Genomic DNA, 18,105 nt, shown 5'->3' with positions numbered 1-18,105 from the left:
ACGGCAGCAGAGAAAACCTTGAAATACATTCATGGTTCACAGCCTAGAGGAAACCACATAACTAGCCAAGAAGTAGTTCCAGCCTGGGCCTGCCCCTTCCTTGTGTTGACTGTGAAGACAGTATGTGGTCTCTGCCTGTGGTCGGGCTGGACTCCTGTGCAGCTTCTGCTTTCTGTTTCTGTCCTAAATACCTATAAAGTCATCAGACTCAAGTTTCTGGCCCCAAAGATGCCGTCTTTTTTTCTTTTGTAAAGTATCAAGTGTTTTTTGTAAACTTAGATTTATTTATTTTATTCTTTACATATCAGCTTTTTTCCGGTATTTATGTGTGATGAACCACGTATGTGCTTGTTGCCCTATACCACACAGATGTCAGAAGATGGCACTAGATCCCCTGGAACTGAAGTTATGGGTGGTTATAACCACCGTGTGTGTGAGGAATGCAACCCAGGTTCTATGCAAGAGCAAACGTGACTACCACTGAGCTTTCTCTCCAGCTCCTGGCTCAAGTCTTCTGACTTTAAGTCTCACACTTCCCTGTCTCCTTTCCCTTGTGGTTGTTTTGGTTTGGTTTGGTTTTGAGTCAGGGTTTCCCTGTGTAGCCCTGACTGTCCTGGAACTTGCTCTGTAGACCAGACTGGCCTCGAATTCAGAGATCCATCTGGCACTGCTTCCCAGTACTGGGATCAAAGGCAAGCGCCACCACTGCCAATCCTGTCATTGTTGTCTTCTGGATCGTCTCTTCACCAATAGAGTGTTGTTTTGTTTTTTCAGTCTGCTCTTAAACCCTTTTATCAAGTTCAAGAAATCAGAGAACTGAAGAGATGACTCAGTAGTTAAGAGCACCGGCTTCTCTTCCAGAGGGCTAGGCATGAATTTCAAATATTGCTCTCCCTAGCCCTCTAGTTTTGGTTTTTGACTTTTCAAGATAGGGTTTTCTTGTGTAGTCATGGCTGTTCTCAAACTTGCTATATAGACCAGGCTAGACTTGAACTCACAGAGATTTGCCTGCCCCTATTCCAAGTGCTGGGATTAAAGGTGTGAGCCACCATCAACTAGCTTACTCTCTTCTCTTGAAAGGCTTTTTAAACTTTTTTTTAAAAGGTATTATTATTGTTGCTACAGTTTTTATTATACTTAGTGAGTGTGTGGACATGTTGAGTGTTTCTGTATGTGTGTGTGTGTTTGTGTGTGTGTGTGTGCATGTGTGTGTGTACGCATGATGCACAAGTGGGCATGATGGTCATGTGTATGCATGTGTGTGTGCATGTGTGTGTGTACGCATGATGCACAAGTGGGCATGATGGTCATGTGTATGCATGTGTGCATGATGCATGTATATGTAGTGTGTGTATGTATGTATGTGTGCATGTTAGAACACATGGAGGTCAGAGGCCAACTTTATGGATCATCTGGGTGCCTTTACTTTCTGAGACAGCTCTCTGACATGCTTTTCCCCAATGCTTGTTAAATTATGTGTATTTACTTTGGAAGCATAAAGTTTTAGTTAAAATTATTAAAATAAAATAACAAAAAAAACCACTTTTGTTATCCTCTGGAAGTCATCTACACAAATGAACACCTTACAACACTCTAGGAATACAGAACATGATGTGAATTGCCTGAATTAAAAGAGGTGGTTCCTGCCTGGGATCTTAGCACTTGAGAGGTTAACAGGAGAATTTCTGTCAGTCTGAAGCAATACTGGTCTCTAGAGTAAATACCAGGCCACTATGGGCTACATAGTGAGTCAGTGTAGGCAGAACTTTCCTCTCCAGACTACCTGCTCCCAAATAACCGCAGTCACATCCAAAGTATCTGACTCAGAGACTTAATATAAATGACAAATACTTAGAGCTGATAGCTCAGACTGATTGCTACCTGACTCTTACTTACATTAACTCATATTTCTTATCAATGTTTTGCCACATGACTTGTGACTTTTTCCTCATTTTTGACACATCCTGCTTCCTTGGCTGCTGGCTAGCACCTGCTCTGACTCTGCCCTTCTTTCCATCATTCTCCTATTTTGGCTGTCCCATCTATAATCCATGCCTGCCTACTGGCCAATCAGGTTTTATTAAACCAGTCTGAAAGACAAATCTTCAGTATGCAAAAGGATTCTTTCACAAGATTTTTTGCTTTTTGTCCAACTAAAAAAGGTTTTAATTTTAACATAGTAAAATTATATATAACAAAAACAATTACTAAGTAAGAAAGAATTGCAGTTCAGTAAAGACTCCAGAAAGATGAAATGTTACCTAATGACAGGAACATCAGGCTGTCTGGACAGTTACCCAATGTTCCTCTGTACCATTAGAGCATCCAACTCTAAACAACAGGCCTAGCATGTCTGAGAGACTTTCCTGAGATGCAGGGAATTCTAAAGGACTGCCTACCTTATCTTAGCAAAGCTCAGCAGTCACCCTTTTTGTTCTATTGGTCCAGTTTGGACAGTAACTGTCAGAAATTGAGGCAAGGGTAGTTTCTATCCACATGACTAGCCTTTGTCATAAAGAAAGAAAACTCAAATGGAGTTTATCAGTGCCCATCATATTCTCGGAAGTAGATTGGTGCTGCTAGGAGTAGACATTTCTCACTGTCATGAGAAAAATAGGCTATTAAGCACATTAAATGCCATATTCTGTAGGTCTTTCAAGTAGTTGAAGACAACCTATCTATCTCAATATATCTGCTTATGATCTTCAAAACATATCTAACATGAGTATAAGTTTGATTATTATAGATGACTGTTAATTTGTATTTTTAATTTTACATTATACTATAAATGAATTACATAAGCCCAATACCCCAAACAAGAGTAGAAACATACATACTGAGCAACAAAACAAACTTTAAATTTGTATCAAAATACAAAAATCCATACAAATGTAAAATATTTAAGACTAGTAGTGGTTGTGAAAGTAGATTCAATAATCTACACTTCTATCCTATCCTTTCTATATACCCCTTTTTCTTTTCAGAAAGAGATCCAAGGATCTGATCTCTTTCGTCCAACTTTTTTTCTGACCATTACCAATAGCAACTTGTAACCAACCCTCTCTTAAATAATATTAAATATCCATAACCAAATAACTCATTTATTTGGACCATGGGCATAGATTTCTAGACTACTTCCTGTTGCTTGGGGGCATTGGTAATCTTTGGGGGAACTAAGAAAATTTAGAATAATTATTAAGTCTTAACTGTAGTATTCTGTGAGGCTGGATCATCACAGTCAGCAGCCTGGAAGCTGTTCTGGATGCTGAATCACCTGGACCATCATTTTCATTGGTGTTTAGTTTCTTAGCTCTGGAAATACATGAACTTTTAAATGTAACATACATATCTGTATTGATACAAGTATAGATCAGTTAAAGATATTTTTGCTATGTGTTTGAGCAGGTAAAATACATATTACTTATCTTATAGTTCTTTTAGGTTTATTTATTGTTTGTTTATAGCCAGGTTCTTCAATGGGTCTTCCTCAATCAAACCCAATGATTTTTAATCCAAAATGAATCCACAGCCTCTCATTTTCTGTGGAAATAAAAGCATAACTTCTCCCCCAAAGTAACACATTTTTGACTTAAATTTTGAAGTCACGATATTTATAAAGTATATAGTTTGGTTGAATGTGGCAGTTATTATAATCTAGTGTCTCTTAGAAGCCAAAAATTCAAGGGCACCATATCAACATACAGGATCCAGACTCTGTATATTTCCCATCTTTACATGGCTAATTATATTTTTATTACTCTATACCTTTTTAAAGGACCTTTTCTACCCTTTGTCTTTTCTCTCTCAAACCTACATATATTTTTAACATACTGTAACCCATTCAGAGTTTTTTATGTCTAAATCTGTCTTTACTACCTATCTATAAACTTTTTCTGTCTGCATGAGCAAAAACCCTACCATGCAGCATGTTGGCAGAGCTCTCAAGTCTGCAGGCAATGGCTGGGAGAGTCTTTAGACTGTGGACTGTATGAGAGACTGTAAGAACCTGCCACATGACTTAGCTCATAGCAGTTGGGTGCTGGGTCCATCTCACAGGCAGCTGTTGGGGAAGTGACTGGCAGGAGACTGTGAGACTGGCTCTCTGTGTTTAGAAACTTTTTAATGCTTTTTTGGGGTCTTATGTGGATCTATGCCCCACAGTAGGTGCCATTCATTGGCTTAGTTTTCCTGTCTCTGAACTGCTCTCAAATAATCACCCAGAAGCTTAATGTTAATTACAAATGCTTAACCAATATCTCAGGCTTCTTACTACCTAAAACTTAGGTTTAAATTGCCCCATGTTTCTTTACTGTTGTTTGCTACCTGACTCATGACTTGCTACCTCATTGTCTACACATCCTGCTTTCTTGGCAGCTGGCTGGCATCTCCTTGAACTCTACCCTTATTCTTCCCCTTATTTTCCAAGTTTGGTGGTCCCAACTATAATTTCTGCCTGGCTACCAGCCAATCAACTTTTTATTAGAGTAATAAATCTTGACCGTATACAAAAGGATTATTTCAGCAAGTCATTCTCTCTCTCTCTCTATGTCTCTGTCTCTGTCTCTGTCTCTGTCTCTCTCTCTCTCTCTCTCTCTCTCTTCCTAGCACCCATACTATTCTTTTTAAAGATAAATTCTTTTAATTTCTTTTCCAGGTGTACCATTATGAATGTTGATTTTTGTACCCTATAACTTTACTGAATCTATAAGTTAGTACTAATAGGTGTGTATAATCTTTGGGATTTTGTACATATAAAGTAATGTTACTTTCAGGTTTACTTACTCTGCCTTCCTTCCTCCTTCTCTTCTTCCTTTCAGTACAGTATTAGAGAGACTGCTGAGAGTGAACATCCTTTCCTGGTCCCTTTCCTTGTCCCTGACCACAAGGGTAAATGCTCTAAGCTTTTTGCTTTTGAAAATAACATTATGGCTTCCCCATATATGATGTTTATTATACTGAGATACAATTCTCCTAGGCTGGATTTTGAGAGGCTTATTTCTATCATGAAAGCATGCTGAGTTTGTCAAATACCTTTTTGGTATCTGATGGCAGGGCATGGTTTATGTTGCCTTCTATAAATGTTATGCATCCCATTTACCCTTTCACAAATGTTGAAGCATTCTTGCTTTGCAACATCCTATTGGGATGAGAGGAAATGCCTGACATTTGTGGAAGGATTTCTGGATTGGTTTCCTGTCCATGAGTTTATTTTTTTTATCATGTTTAATTTCGTTTTTTTTTTTTGTTTTTTATTGCTTTATAAATAATACCATTCAAAATTTCCACTTCCTCCCCTCTTCCCATTTCCCTCCCGCTCCCCCACTCATCCTTCTCCCTCCCCCTCCAGTCCTAAGAGAGGACAGGGTATCCTGACCTATGGGGATCCCAAGGCCCTCCAGCCCTCCATCCAGGCCTAGAAATGTATGCATCCAAACAGACTAGGATCCCAAAAAGTCAGTGCATGCAGTAGAAACAAATCCCAGTGCCATTATCATTGGCTTCTCAGTTAGCCCCCATTGTCAACTGCATTCAGAGAGTCTGACTTGATCACATGATTGTTCAGTCCCAGTCCTCCTGGCCTTGGTGAGCTCCCTTTAGATCAGTCCCATTGTCTCATTGGGTGGACCAACCCCTCGCAGTCCTGACTTCCTTGTTCATCTTCTCCCTCCTTCTGGTCTTCAACTGAACCTGAGTGGCTCGGTCCAGTGCTCCGATGTGGGTCTCTGTCTCTATCTCCATCCATTGCCAGATGAAGGTTCTATGGTGATATTCAAGATATTCATCAGTGTGACTATGGGACAAGGACAGTTCAGGAATCCTCTCTTCTATTGCCCAAGGTCCTAGCTGGGGACATTCCCGTGGACACCTGGGAACCCCTCCAGAGCCAAGTCTCTTACCAACCCTAAAATGGCTCCCTTAATGTAGATATCTTCTTCTCTACTCTCATATCAACTCTTCCTCCATCGCAACCATCCTACTCCCCCAAAACCACCTCAATCCTTCCCTTCTCCCTTCTCTCTCCCCCTTTCCTCTTTCCCCCACCCCACCCCCATACTCCGAACTTTTGACTGGCGATATTGTCTACTTCCAATTTCCATGAGGATCTATATATGTTTTTCTTTGGGTTCACCTTATTATCCTAGATTCTCTAGGATCGTGAACTATAGGCTCAATGTCCTTTGTTTATGACTAGAGTCCACTAATGAGTGAGTACATTCCATATTCGTCTTTTGGGTCTGGGTTATCTCACTCAGGATAGTGTTTTCTCTTTCTATCCATTTGCATGCAAAATTCAAGATGTCATTGTTTTTTACTGCTTAGTAGTACTCTAATATGTATATGTTCCACACTTTCTTTATCCATTCTTCCATTGAGAGGCATCTAGGTTATTTCCAGGTTTCTGGCTTTTACAAATAATGATGTTATGAACATATTTGAACAAATGCTTTTGCAGTATGATTGGGCATCTCTTGGGTATATTCCCAAAAGTGATATTGCTGGATTCTGAGGTAGGTTGACTCCCAATTTTCTGAGAAACTGCCACACTGATTTCCAAAGTGGCTGCACAAGTTTGCATTCCCAGCAGCAATGAATGAGTGTTCCTGTTACTCCACATCCTCTCCAGCAAAGGCTATCATTGGTGTTTTTGATTTTAGCCATTCTGACAGGTGTAAGATGGCATCTCAAAGTTGTTTTGATTTGCATTTCCCTGGTAGCTAAGGAAGTTGAACATGACCTTAAGTGTCTTTTGGCCGTTTGAACTTCTTCTGTTGAGAATTCTCTGTTCAGTTTGGTACCCCTTTTTTAATTGGGTTATTTAGAAATTTAATGTGTGGTTTCCTGAATTCTTTATATATTTTGAAGATCAGAACTTCTGTCTGATGTGGGGTTGGTGACAATCTTCTCCCATTCAGTAGGTTGCCTTTTTGTCTTAATGACAGTGTCCTTTGCATTACAGAAGCTTCTCAGTTTCAGGAGGTCCCATTTAATCATTGTTGCTCTTATTGTCTGTGGTACTGGGGTTATACGTAGGAAATGGTCTCCTGTGCTCATGTGTTGTAGTCTACTTCCCACTTTCTCTTCTACCAGGTTCAATATGGTCTAATTCATACTGAGGTCTTTAATCCATTTAGACTTGAGTTTTGTGCTTCATGATAGATATGTATCTATTTTCATTCTTTTACAGGTTGACATCCAGTTATGCCAGCACCATTTGTTAAAAATGCTTTCTTTCTTCCATTGTATAATTTTAGCTCCTTTGTCAAAAATTAGGAGTTCATAGGTTTGTGGATTAATATCCAGGTCTTCAATTCGATTCCATTGGTCAACATCTCTGTTTTTATGCCAATACCAAGATGTTTTCATTACTGTAGCTCTGTAATAGAGTTTGATGTCAGAGATGGTAATGCCTCTGGAAGTACCTTTATTGTTTAGGATTGTTTTGGCTATCCTGGGTTTTTTGTTTTTCCATATAAAGTTGATTATTGTTCTCTCAAGGTCTGTGAAGAATTTTGTTGGGATTTTGATGGGGATTGCATTGAATCTATAGATTGCTTTTGGTAGAATTGCCATTTTTACTATGTTGATCCTACCAATCCAAGGGCATGGGAGATCCTTCCATTTTCTGGGGTCCTCCTCAATTTCTTGTTCAAAGACTTAAAGTTCTTGTCAAATAGATCTTTCACTTCCTTGTTTAGTGCTACCCCAAGATACTTTATGCTACTTGTGGCTATCATGAAAGGTGATGTTTCTCTGATTTCCCTCTCTGCTTCTTTATCCTTTGTTTATAGAAGGGGTACTGATTTTTTTTTGAGTTGATTTTGTATCCTGCCAGATCACTGAAGGTATTTATCAGTTGTAGGAGTTCTTTGGTAGAGTTTTTGGGGTTACTTATGTACACTATCATATCATCTGCAAATAACAAATGTTTGACTTCTTCCTTTCTAGTTCGAATCCTTTTGATCTCCTTATGTTGTCTTTTGCTATTGCTAGAACTTCAAGCACTAAATTGAAGAGGTATGGAGAGAGTGGACAGCCTTGTCTTATTTCTGATTTTAGTGGAATGGCTTTGAGTTTCTCTCCATTTAATTTGATGTTAGCTGTCGACTTGTTGTAAATAGCTTTTATTATATTTAGGTATGGTTCTTGTATCCCTAATCTCTCCAAGACCTTTATCATAAAGGGGTATTGAATTTTGTCAAATGCTTTTTCAGCATCTAATGAAATGATCATATGGTTTTTTCTTTCAGTTTATTTATGTGATGCATTACACTGATAGATTTTTATATGTTGAACCAGCCCTGCACCTATGGGATGATGCCTACTTGATCATACGACTTATAGGTCTATTTAAATTGTTTACCTGGTCTTTATTCAATTTTTGTATATGGTATTTACCTAAAAACATGTCCATTTCTTTTACATTTTCAAATTTTGTGGCATACAGGCTTTTGTAGTAAGACCTAATCATTCTTGAATTTCCTCAGTGTATGTTGTTATGTCCCCCTTTTCGTTTCTGATGTTGTTAATTTGGGTGTTCTCTCTCTGCCTTTTGATTAGTGTGAATATTGGTTTGTCAATCTTGTTGATTTTCTCTAAGAACCAACTCTTTGTTTCATTGATTTTTTTGGATTGTTTTCTGTTTCTACTTTGTTGATTTCAGCCCTCAGTTTGATTATTTCCAGTTTTCTATTCTCGGGTGAGTCTGCTTCTTTTTTTTTCTAGAGATTTCAGGTGTGCTGTTAAGTCTCTAATGTGAACTTTCTCTGTTTTCTTTATGTGGGCACTTAATGCTATGAACTTTCCTCTTAGTACTGCTTTCATAGTGTTTCATAGGTTTGGGTATGTTGTATCTTTATTTTCATTGAATTCAAGGAAGACTTTAATTTCTTTCTTTATTTTTTTCTTCACCCAGGGGTGGTTCAGTAGTTGACTGTTCAGTTTCCGTGAGTTTGTAGACTTTATGGGGGTAGAATTGTTGTTAAATTCTAACTTTATTCCATGGTGATCTGATAAGACACAGGTGGTTACTACAAAATTTTTGTATCTGTGGATGTTTGCTTTGTTACTGAGTATGTGATCAATTTCAAGAATGTTCCATGAGATGCTGAGAAGAAAATATATTCTTTCCTATTTGGGTGGAATGTTCTATAGATGTTTGTTAAGTCGATTTGATTCATTCCATCTGTTAGTTCTCTTATTTCTCTGTTAAGTTTCTGTCTGGTTGACCTGTTCATTGGTGAGAGAGGAGTGTTGAAATCTTCTACTATTAGTGTGTGGAGTTTGATGTGTGCTTTGAGTTCCAGTAATGTTTCTTTTACTTATGTGGGTGCTTTTATATTAGGGGCAGAGATATTCAGGATTAAGACTTCATCCTGAAAATTGTTCCTGTTATGAGCATAAAGTGTCCTTCTTCATCTCTTTTGATTGATTTTAGTTTGAAATCAATTTTGTTAAATATTAGTATAGCCACACACACATTTGTTTCTTAGGTATGTTTGATTGAAAAACCTTTTCCCGACCCTTTACTCTGAGGTGGTGTCTGTCTTTGAGGTTGAAGTGTGTTTCTTGTAAACAGCAGAATGTTGGATCCTGTTTTCATATCTATTCTCTCAACCTGTGTCTTTTTATAGGTGAATTGAGTCCATTGATATTAAGTGATATTAATGACCAGTGGCTGTTAACCCTGCTTTGTTGGGGTTTTTTTGTGGTAGTGTTTGTATGTTTTCCTTCTTTGAGTTGTGCTGGTGGAGGGTTGTCAGATGTTTGTGTTATTATGGGTATTGTTGGCTTCCATGGGTTGTGGTTTTCCTTCTAGTACTTTCAGTTAGGTTGGATTTGTGGTTATGTATTGTTTAAATCTGTTTTTGTCCTTGAATATCTTGATTTCTCCATCGATGGTGAAAGCAAGCTTTGGTGAGTATAGTAGTCTGGGCTTGCATGGTCTCTTAGTGTCTGAAGTACATCTATCCAAGACCTTCTGGCTTTCATGGTTTCCAGAGAGAAGTCAGGTGTAATTCTGATAGGTTTACCTTTATATGTTACTTGACCTTTTTTCCTTTGCAGCTATTAATATTCTTTCTTTATTCTGTATGTTTTGTTTTCTGTTTTGATTATTATATGGTGAGGGGATTTTTTTTGATCCAGTCTATTTGGTGTTCTGTATGCTTCTTATACCTTCATTGGAATATCCTTCTTTAGGTTGGGAAAGTTTTCTTCTATAATTTTCTTGAATATTTTCTCTGGGCCTTTGAGCTGTAATTCTTCTCCTTTACCCTTATTATTCTTAGGTTTGGTCTTTTCATGGTGTCCCAGATTTCTTGGATGTTTTGTGTTAAGAATTTGTTGGATTTGCTGTTTTCTTTCATCAATGAGTTTATTTCCTCTATAGTATCTTCGAAGCCTGAGATTCTTTCTTCTATCTCTTGTATTCTGTTGGTTATACTTTTCTCTGTAATTCCTGTTCATTTACCCAGATTTTCCATATCCAGCCATCCCTTTGTTTGTTTTTTTATTACCTCCATTTCAGTCTTCAAGTCTTGAACTGTTTCCTGTACCTGTTTGATTTCTTTTTCTTGTTTTTCTTGGGTATCTTTGAGGGATTTATTAATTTCTTCTAACTTTTTGTTTGTATTCTCTTCCATTTCTTTAAGGAAGTTTTTCACTTCCTGTTTAAGGGTCTCCATCATTTCATAAGGTTAAGTTTAAAATCAATTTCTTCTACTTCTTCTGTGGTGGTGGATCTAAGGGCCCCGCAGATGGAAAGGAGTGCTTGGGGGCAAGATGGGATGGGGTAAATAGAGAAATCCAGTAGCCAGGGAGATTCCCCTCTGAATGGTCAGAAACATTGATGGAATTGGAGGGGGCCTGTACACCATTTTTAGGATGTTCTGTCGCTCGGCAGGCACACACTTACCCCTCCAGATTGATCTCCTCAGTACAGGAGCAGGGCCACTTGCTGGGCCAAGGACCTTGCAGACAAAATGTTAGACTTGGCAGGGGCAGGGTCCTGTGGAACAAAGAAGCCCCTGAGGCAGGAGCACTCACTGCTGGCTCCCCAAACCCTCAGCCCCAAAGCAGGCTGAGTTGGGGGATCCTAGGTCCCTGCAGATGAAAGGGGGTTCTTGGGGGCAAGATGGAATGGGAAAAATAGAGAAAGCCAGTAGCCGGGGAAACTCCCCTCTGAATGGCCAGAAACATTTAGAGAATTGGAGGGGCGCTGTATTCTGTTTCAGGGGTATCGGGCCAGCCGGGTAGGCACATACTTACCCCTCCGGTTGAATCTTCCCAGTCCATTCATGAGTTTTATAAACAAGGCTCAGAGGTCCCTTAGTCACAAGTACCAGAACTTTCCTCTGAAGTTAATAAAGTGTCAGTTTGGTTACCCATTGTGTCTGTGACATGGACTGGCTTCTTCTGAACCTGGACATAGTTACTGTGTAGGATTCCTGGTCTGTCTGGGTTAGAAGCTATGCTCTGGAGTTAGGCAGATGGCCAGTTTGACTGTTGGCCTAGGTGAAGACATAGATTTGACTCTGAGCCAGACGGTGTCCCTTGCTATTGGACTACTTGGATGGATGAGCCAAGGTTATGCTTTGCTGTGAGGCAGAGCCAGCATATTGTCCTGGGGAGTAGGCTGTCTCTGTATCCAGACTGGAACACTGGCTAGGAAGACCTGGTCAGTGTGGTTCCAGGACAAATGGAGGCACTGGCCTGGCTTCGCACATCACAGCAGCAGACTGGGATCTCCCATAGGATGGCACTGATATGGAGGCACAGCTTCATCCCCAGCATGTCATCCCTGCCCCATTCTTTGCTTCTTGGTGGTCTGCTGCTGAGTCATTCAGTGTTCTTCATTGAGGAAAACAGAGGGAGCCTTCTGCAGGCACCTGAAAGTTCTGGGAAGCTGTATGTTCTCATTTGGTTCTGCTTCCCCATTATAGAGAAACCTTAGGTCCAGGGCCATCACCTTGGTAAGGCCTGTTCCAGCCTGAGCAAGGGGCAAAGCAGTCAAAGTGAGTCGGCTTCTCTTGCCCTTTTGATGTGGATTTTGTGGTCCATGGGTAAGGTTCAGCATCACTCTCCAGTTATTGTTGGGTGGGGGGATTAAACTCATAGACATCCTGACATCAGCAAGATGTCTTTTTAACCTAAGTGCTGTCTGTCACCTCCTGACATCCCTGTTTAGACTGTGGAAACATCCAATCATACAGTGTTTAAGTTAGAGTTTCTGCTGTGGTAATAAATACCAACACCAAACTAACTTGGGGAGGAAAGGGATTTTTGTCTTAAACATCCACATCACAGTCCCTCATCAAAGAAGTCAGGGCAGGAACCTGGAGGCAGAAATTGAAGCAGAAACTATGGAGTAACAGTGCTTCCTGGCTAGATCAGTTTGCTTTCTTATATATACTTGGACCAACTGTGCAGGATTGGCAATGCACACAATGAACTGGGCCCTTCCACATCAATCTTGAATCAAGAAAATTCCCCATAGACTTGCTCACAGGCAATACAGAGGTAGCCCTTCCTTTTTTAAATTAAGGTTCCTCTTTTCAAATAACTTTAGCATTGTCAAATTGACAAAAAAATAAAACAAACAAAAATTAAAAACCCAAATCAGTTAGAACACAATGTGTATTTGTTATTCAAAATATCCACCTTTTCCTGTACTCAGAGGAAAGACTATTCAGCCTGTCACCTTTATTGATCTGCTCGTCTTTTTGAATTTACACTTCATATTTTTGACAGGGTTTTTAGTTTAATTTACTTGCTATAAAATTTACCCATTTTAATGTACAACCCAATGACATTTTACAGAGCTTGCAACCAGCACCACAGTTCAAGTTTGGAACTTTGGACTTGGAATCCCCAGAAGAACCCCCACAGCTGTGTACAGTCCGATCTTGGTCCCCTTAGTCCACGCAACCACACATACATCTGTCTCTATAGATTTCATTTCTGGGCATTTTATAGATATGGAATTATACATTATGTGGCCATCTTTATTTGTCTTCCATTATTAAGAAAAATTTTTGAGATTCATTCACTCATAGAATGTATTAGCATTTTGTTCCTTTTATTGAGGAATAATATTTCATTGTATAAATTGTCCAGTTTTACTTTTCTGCACTCAAACTAATGGCCACTTCAAACATTCCTAACTTTTGGCTATCAATAATGCTATGAGAAATATTTGCATATAAATTAGTGAGAATATTCCTTTTCACCTGTATAAGAACACCTAGCAGTGCAATTTTTGAGTAATAGTTTAACATTATATTTCACTTTATTTTTGTCTGTATGTGAATATGCAGTATACATGCATGCATGCATAAACATTCACATGCATGAGGGCTTATGTGTGCAGATGCACATGTATGTGTGTGCACATATGTGATTCTGGGAGTGACAAGCCAGGGTCTTTCTCCCTTGAACCCAGAACGTGCCAAATTATTAGACTTGACTCATTGTATTTATTGGGGTTAACTCAAGACCACCTATCTTATGTATGTCAGTCCTTTACAGTCTCTCTTTCATGCATAAAATCTTACATTTCACAAACATATAGACTGATGGACCTGATTACTATTTCCCCATGGTATTTCCCCCTCCAGGATGTCCACAGAAGATAAGGACACAGAGACGATTCCCTTCGACCCTGAATTCCTGACCTTCAAAAGACATAAAGTGATGATTTCAAATGCAATAAAAAAGCCATTTCCTTTTCTTGAGGTACTCCGTGACAGCTATCTCATCACTGAAAAAATGTATAACGTAAGTGAGATTTATTATATTCTAACCTTGAAACAAGCTCCAGATTAAGTTAAACTTTGATATCTTGGAGCCAGACTGAATGATTGGTAGGTTTTAAAAGTTGGACTTAATTTTTAAAGAAAGATTTTTATTTCTTATGTGCATGCATGTTTGTGTGCTGTTGCGTGCTCATGCACATGCACTTGTGTGTGTGTTCACATATGTGCTGGCGCCTACAGAGTCCAGAAAAGAGCTCCAGATTCCTGGAACGGGAGTTACATGTAGTTGTGAGCCATCTGATGTGGGTGCTGGGAATCACCCTGGTCCTCTATTACAGTAACACATCTTCTGAACCACTTGGCCAACTCTCCAGCACTCGAATCTAATTTCTGACAAAGAATTATTATAGTTTTCATAGCACTTTGCAGAGATATTAGTTACAAAAATACATTCACCAATTATAAGTTAGAATTCTGGACTCAGGATTAAAACCTGCATATTCTGGGAGTGATGTATATCATGTAAATATTTCGAGAAGTCTTCTCTCCATGTATTAAGGGGACGAGAAGCAGAGGCCTCAGGAGATGGTGCTGCTTCTATCTGAGGAGCAGGTGTTCCACGGTCCTTTCTGGATGAGTATTGCTGAAGAAAAGCCAGCGCAGAACAGGGGTTCTCCATAGATGTGCAATGTCTCATGCATTTTAAACCACAAAGTTCATGGAATTCAAACTCAACTAAACTAAACTGATAAACAAGCTAAGGATTAAAAGTGATTTATATTTACTGTTGAATTATTTTATTGAGCTGACTTAGTGAACTTTCCATGAGGACATTTTATTTTAAATAATATCTATTTTTAAAACATATATCTGAGAATATTACAAACTACAGAGTTTTTTATTCAGACAAATTTTTAAAAACATTTTATAATTGTTTTTTATGTATGAGTGGGCACCTACCCTGTTAGTTAACCTTTAAAAAAAAGAATGCATCTATTTTTATTTTTATGTGTACAAGTGTTTTTCCTGACTCTATGTGTGCACAAAACTTGTGGGCCTGGTGCCCATATTGTACAGAAATCAGCACCAAATCCCTAGGAACTGGAGTTACAGGTGTTCTTGCATTGCCATGTGGGTGCTGGGAACTGAATGAGGGTTCTCTGCAAGAGCAGCAAGTATTCTCAACCGTGAACCATCTTTCCAGCACCTCCACTCTGAAAAATATAATTGCATATATTATTTATTTACTTATAAGTATGTGTGTGTTTCTATTGTGTGTGCACGTGTGTATGAGCCTGCTGCTGTGCACGTGTGGGAGTCAGAGGACAGCCTGTGGCTAGTTGATTCTCCACTTTCACCATCTGAATCCCAGTGACTGAACTCAGACCATCAGGATTGGTGACAAGTGCCTGTAACCCAATGGACCATCTCACCAGCCCCTTAACCCTTAACCCAAGTTTTCCTTTCCTACAAAATGTGGCCCTTCTTACAATCCATAAAAATGAGTGTGGGAGCTCAAAGTCACTAGTGAGTATTTTGAAAGAGAAAATTTTCACTTTTTTCATAAAGTAAACGCACAAATATAAAACTTTGCATTAGAATTTATGTATGTTAGGGATTGAGGTTCACAAATTATAATTGTTTCCTAGAGCTTTTCTGTGGCCTGCACTTACACTTTCTCCTTTACATTTTTTTTAAAGGATTTTAAAGATTCCTGTACAAACCTGGTTCCTGTGCAAACTGTGGTCTACAGAGCCCTGGAAGAACTGGAGAAGAAATTTAGTGAGAATTTTCTACCAGTATTGTTCAGTCCTGTAAATCTGAGTGAATACCCTGATTTGGAACCCATTTCCGAAAACTTTGATAATGGTAATTTGAGACCTCTTTAAGATCCCAGTCATTAATATACCAAGCATATATTAAATGTCTACCATGTGTCAAAGCATGCAGCATGACTGGGAATATAGTAGTAAACAAAATTAATGCCCCATGCATTTTCATAACACTTATATCTAATGGATAGAGGTGACATGCTCCCGAGGTCTGCTAGGCTGGGTATTTAGACTGAGAAGACAATGAGAGCCCCACCAGCATCAGGCTATGGAGAAGAGGACAGGAGAACTCAGTCCCAGGAGGGTAGCACTGCGGTGTCTCTTCAGTGGAGCCCTTATAATATTACACACAAGAGTCCATCAGGTTCACTACCACCCACCTTGAGTGACAGCTCAGCTGTGGGTTGCAGGAGCCATCTTAGCTTAGCACCACATGCTCATAGAAATCAACAATGTGTGAGCCAGTTCTTCAACCCCATCTGGCCCATCTTTAAAGCCTGCCCATCATGAAGCCTCCCTTTGGTATGTGCCAGATCCTTGACCTTCCATCCAGGAAAGATCCTCTTTCTTCTAACAATTGTGACAACCTGGAAGCCATGTTCAGCTTCTATTTTCTTTCTAGTTTGACATATATCTTCTCTGCCCTCTGAACATTGGAATAGGAACACAGTGCATAGTGTGTCTTCTACTTTTATATTCCTGACTTGAGTGTCTCCTTTCTGTATGGGAAGCATAAAGTCTACCTTGTGGAGTCTTCTCTGTCCCAGGAGGTGATGAGTAAACCTTATCATGTGGGACACATTGAACTTGCAGTGATCAGGAGACTCGAAATTCCTAAATGTGTAATGCAGAAATGCTGTCCCTTGTCTATGTTAAAGATCTCTAATGGCTTCCTCTTCTTCTTCCCTCTCCCTCCCACTTCAGTCTTACCACAGAATGAATTGTGTTTCGAAGTAATTGATAGAGGAGACCTGAACTCACATCTCAGTCTTGAACAAGGTAAATTACACTTGGAGAGAGTTTCTTATCACCACAGAAACTAGGAAATAAAGGTGATCTTTAGCAGAGTGCATCCTGGGGAAAAACAGAGAAAACAGTGAGGGGAGTGGGTATGAGCCTGGTGTTAGCTCTCCTGTACTGGGACAAATTACCCAGAAGAAGTTGTACACACAAACTCTGAGGCAGGAGGATTGTGATTTTGAGACCAGCCAATTGTTCATAGTAAAACTCACTCAAAAACAGAATGGATACCTGGGAAGTCAATTTATTTGGGTTCATGATGTTAGGATCTTCAGCCCAAATGGTTTGAACTCACTGTAGGGCATAACATCAAAACCAGGGGATGGTGACCTGGAAGCAAAGAAAGCGAGGATGTGCCTGTGTCTTTCAAGGTTACACCTACAGTGATCTAAGTTCCTTCAGCTCAGCTCTGCCTATTAAAGGTAGCACCAACACCTACTAGTGCCATTCTGCGTGACAGAACCATTAATACATGAGTCTTGGAAGGAGGTAGTGATTGCGATCTAAACTGACCAGCCTCCAGGAAGATGTAGGATCCTGCCAGAGTAACCATGACAACAGTCAGCCTGTTACCCATGATGAATGAACTTGAACCCAATGTCAGGAGCCAGATTGAGAGAGACTGACTACTCAGAAACAATTGTGACTTAGAGAAGCCTCTGAAGGAGATGACCACTATGGAGCTGTGAAAGGTGAAGCACTATGGTCCACGGTGGCATCATAGAAGTCATGCCATATGAGAGAGATGTTCCTGTTTTGTGCCTGCCCCTATATACACTGGTCTCTGACAACAGATGTGTGGTAACTGGAGGTTTCCCACATCAACCAACTCAGCAGACATCACCAAGGTGTCTTATAATGTAAGTAAATTCAGATAAAGGATTCAGTGCCACAGACAGCAGTCTACTTCAGATGCTGGTTACAAATTCTGGGGTGAGACCCATGCTTCTGGTCAACTGAGCATAAATCAGAGGTTGCTGTGGTGCTTAAGACTACAGAACTTGTTAGCATAGCTCATAAGCCTCTAGGAAATGTTTGATTAAATTTATTAGAAAAGTTATAGCTCAAAAATAGGTAAGCTCAGGAGAACTGGGGAGATGACTCAGTTGTCAAAGTGCATAGAAGCACGGGGGCTTGAGTTTGATCCCCTAAACTTGTGTCAAAAACAGCTCAAGACACAGGGCACGTGCTGTAATCCTAGCACCAGGGAGGCAGAGACAGGCAGCTCCATTGAGATCACTGCTCAGGATAACTGATGAGGTTTAGTCAAGTGAGAGATTCCGTCTCTATAAAAAGAGGTCCACGCCACCTGAGGAATGACACCCGAGGTCGTCCTCTGCTCTCCACACACATGTGCACATGAACACTAACCACATGGGACAGGGACACCCCAAGGAATAACGGGGAGAGAACACAACACTCTCTTGTCATCCCTGGGCACACCACTCTTCTTCCAGCACTAATCTGATGGAGTTTGTCAACCACAGATCTCTCTAAAC

General features: G+C 39.8%; 1 protein-coding gene across 3 annotated transcripts in view; it reads left to right on the top strand.

Annotated features, from left to right (window-relative positions):
• Positions 1–18,105, top strand: part of LOC148123271 (nuclear autoantigen Sp-100-like) — a 30,337-nt gene that overhangs the window by 4,869 nt on the left and 7,363 nt on the right. For 2 of the 3 annotated variants that reach the window (XM_087903732.1, XM_087903684.1), the window contains exons 2-4: positions 13,617–13,776; positions 15,455–15,623; positions 16,511–16,585. In XM_087903732.1, the coding sequence (XP_087759858.1) occupies positions 13,618–13,776; positions 15,455–15,623; positions 16,511–16,585 (403 nt within the window). In that variant the 5' untranslated portion in view covers position 13,617. Of the gene's footprint in view, positions 1–4,817; positions 4,888–13,616; positions 13,777–15,454; positions 15,624–16,510; positions 16,586–18,105 lie in introns of all 3 variants that reach the window. The other variant, XM_087903702.1, reaches the window with a different exon arrangement.

The sequence above is a fragment of the Myodes glareolus genome, chromosome 1, assembly GCF_982192425.1.
Source record: "Myodes glareolus chromosome 1, mMyoGla1.1, whole genome shotgun sequence".
Taxonomy (NCBI): domain Eukaryota; kingdom Metazoa; phylum Chordata; class Mammalia; order Rodentia; family Cricetidae; genus Myodes; species Myodes glareolus.
The sequence above is the reverse complement of the archived record's forward strand: the minus strand, read 5'-3'. Positions and strand labels throughout refer to the sequence as shown.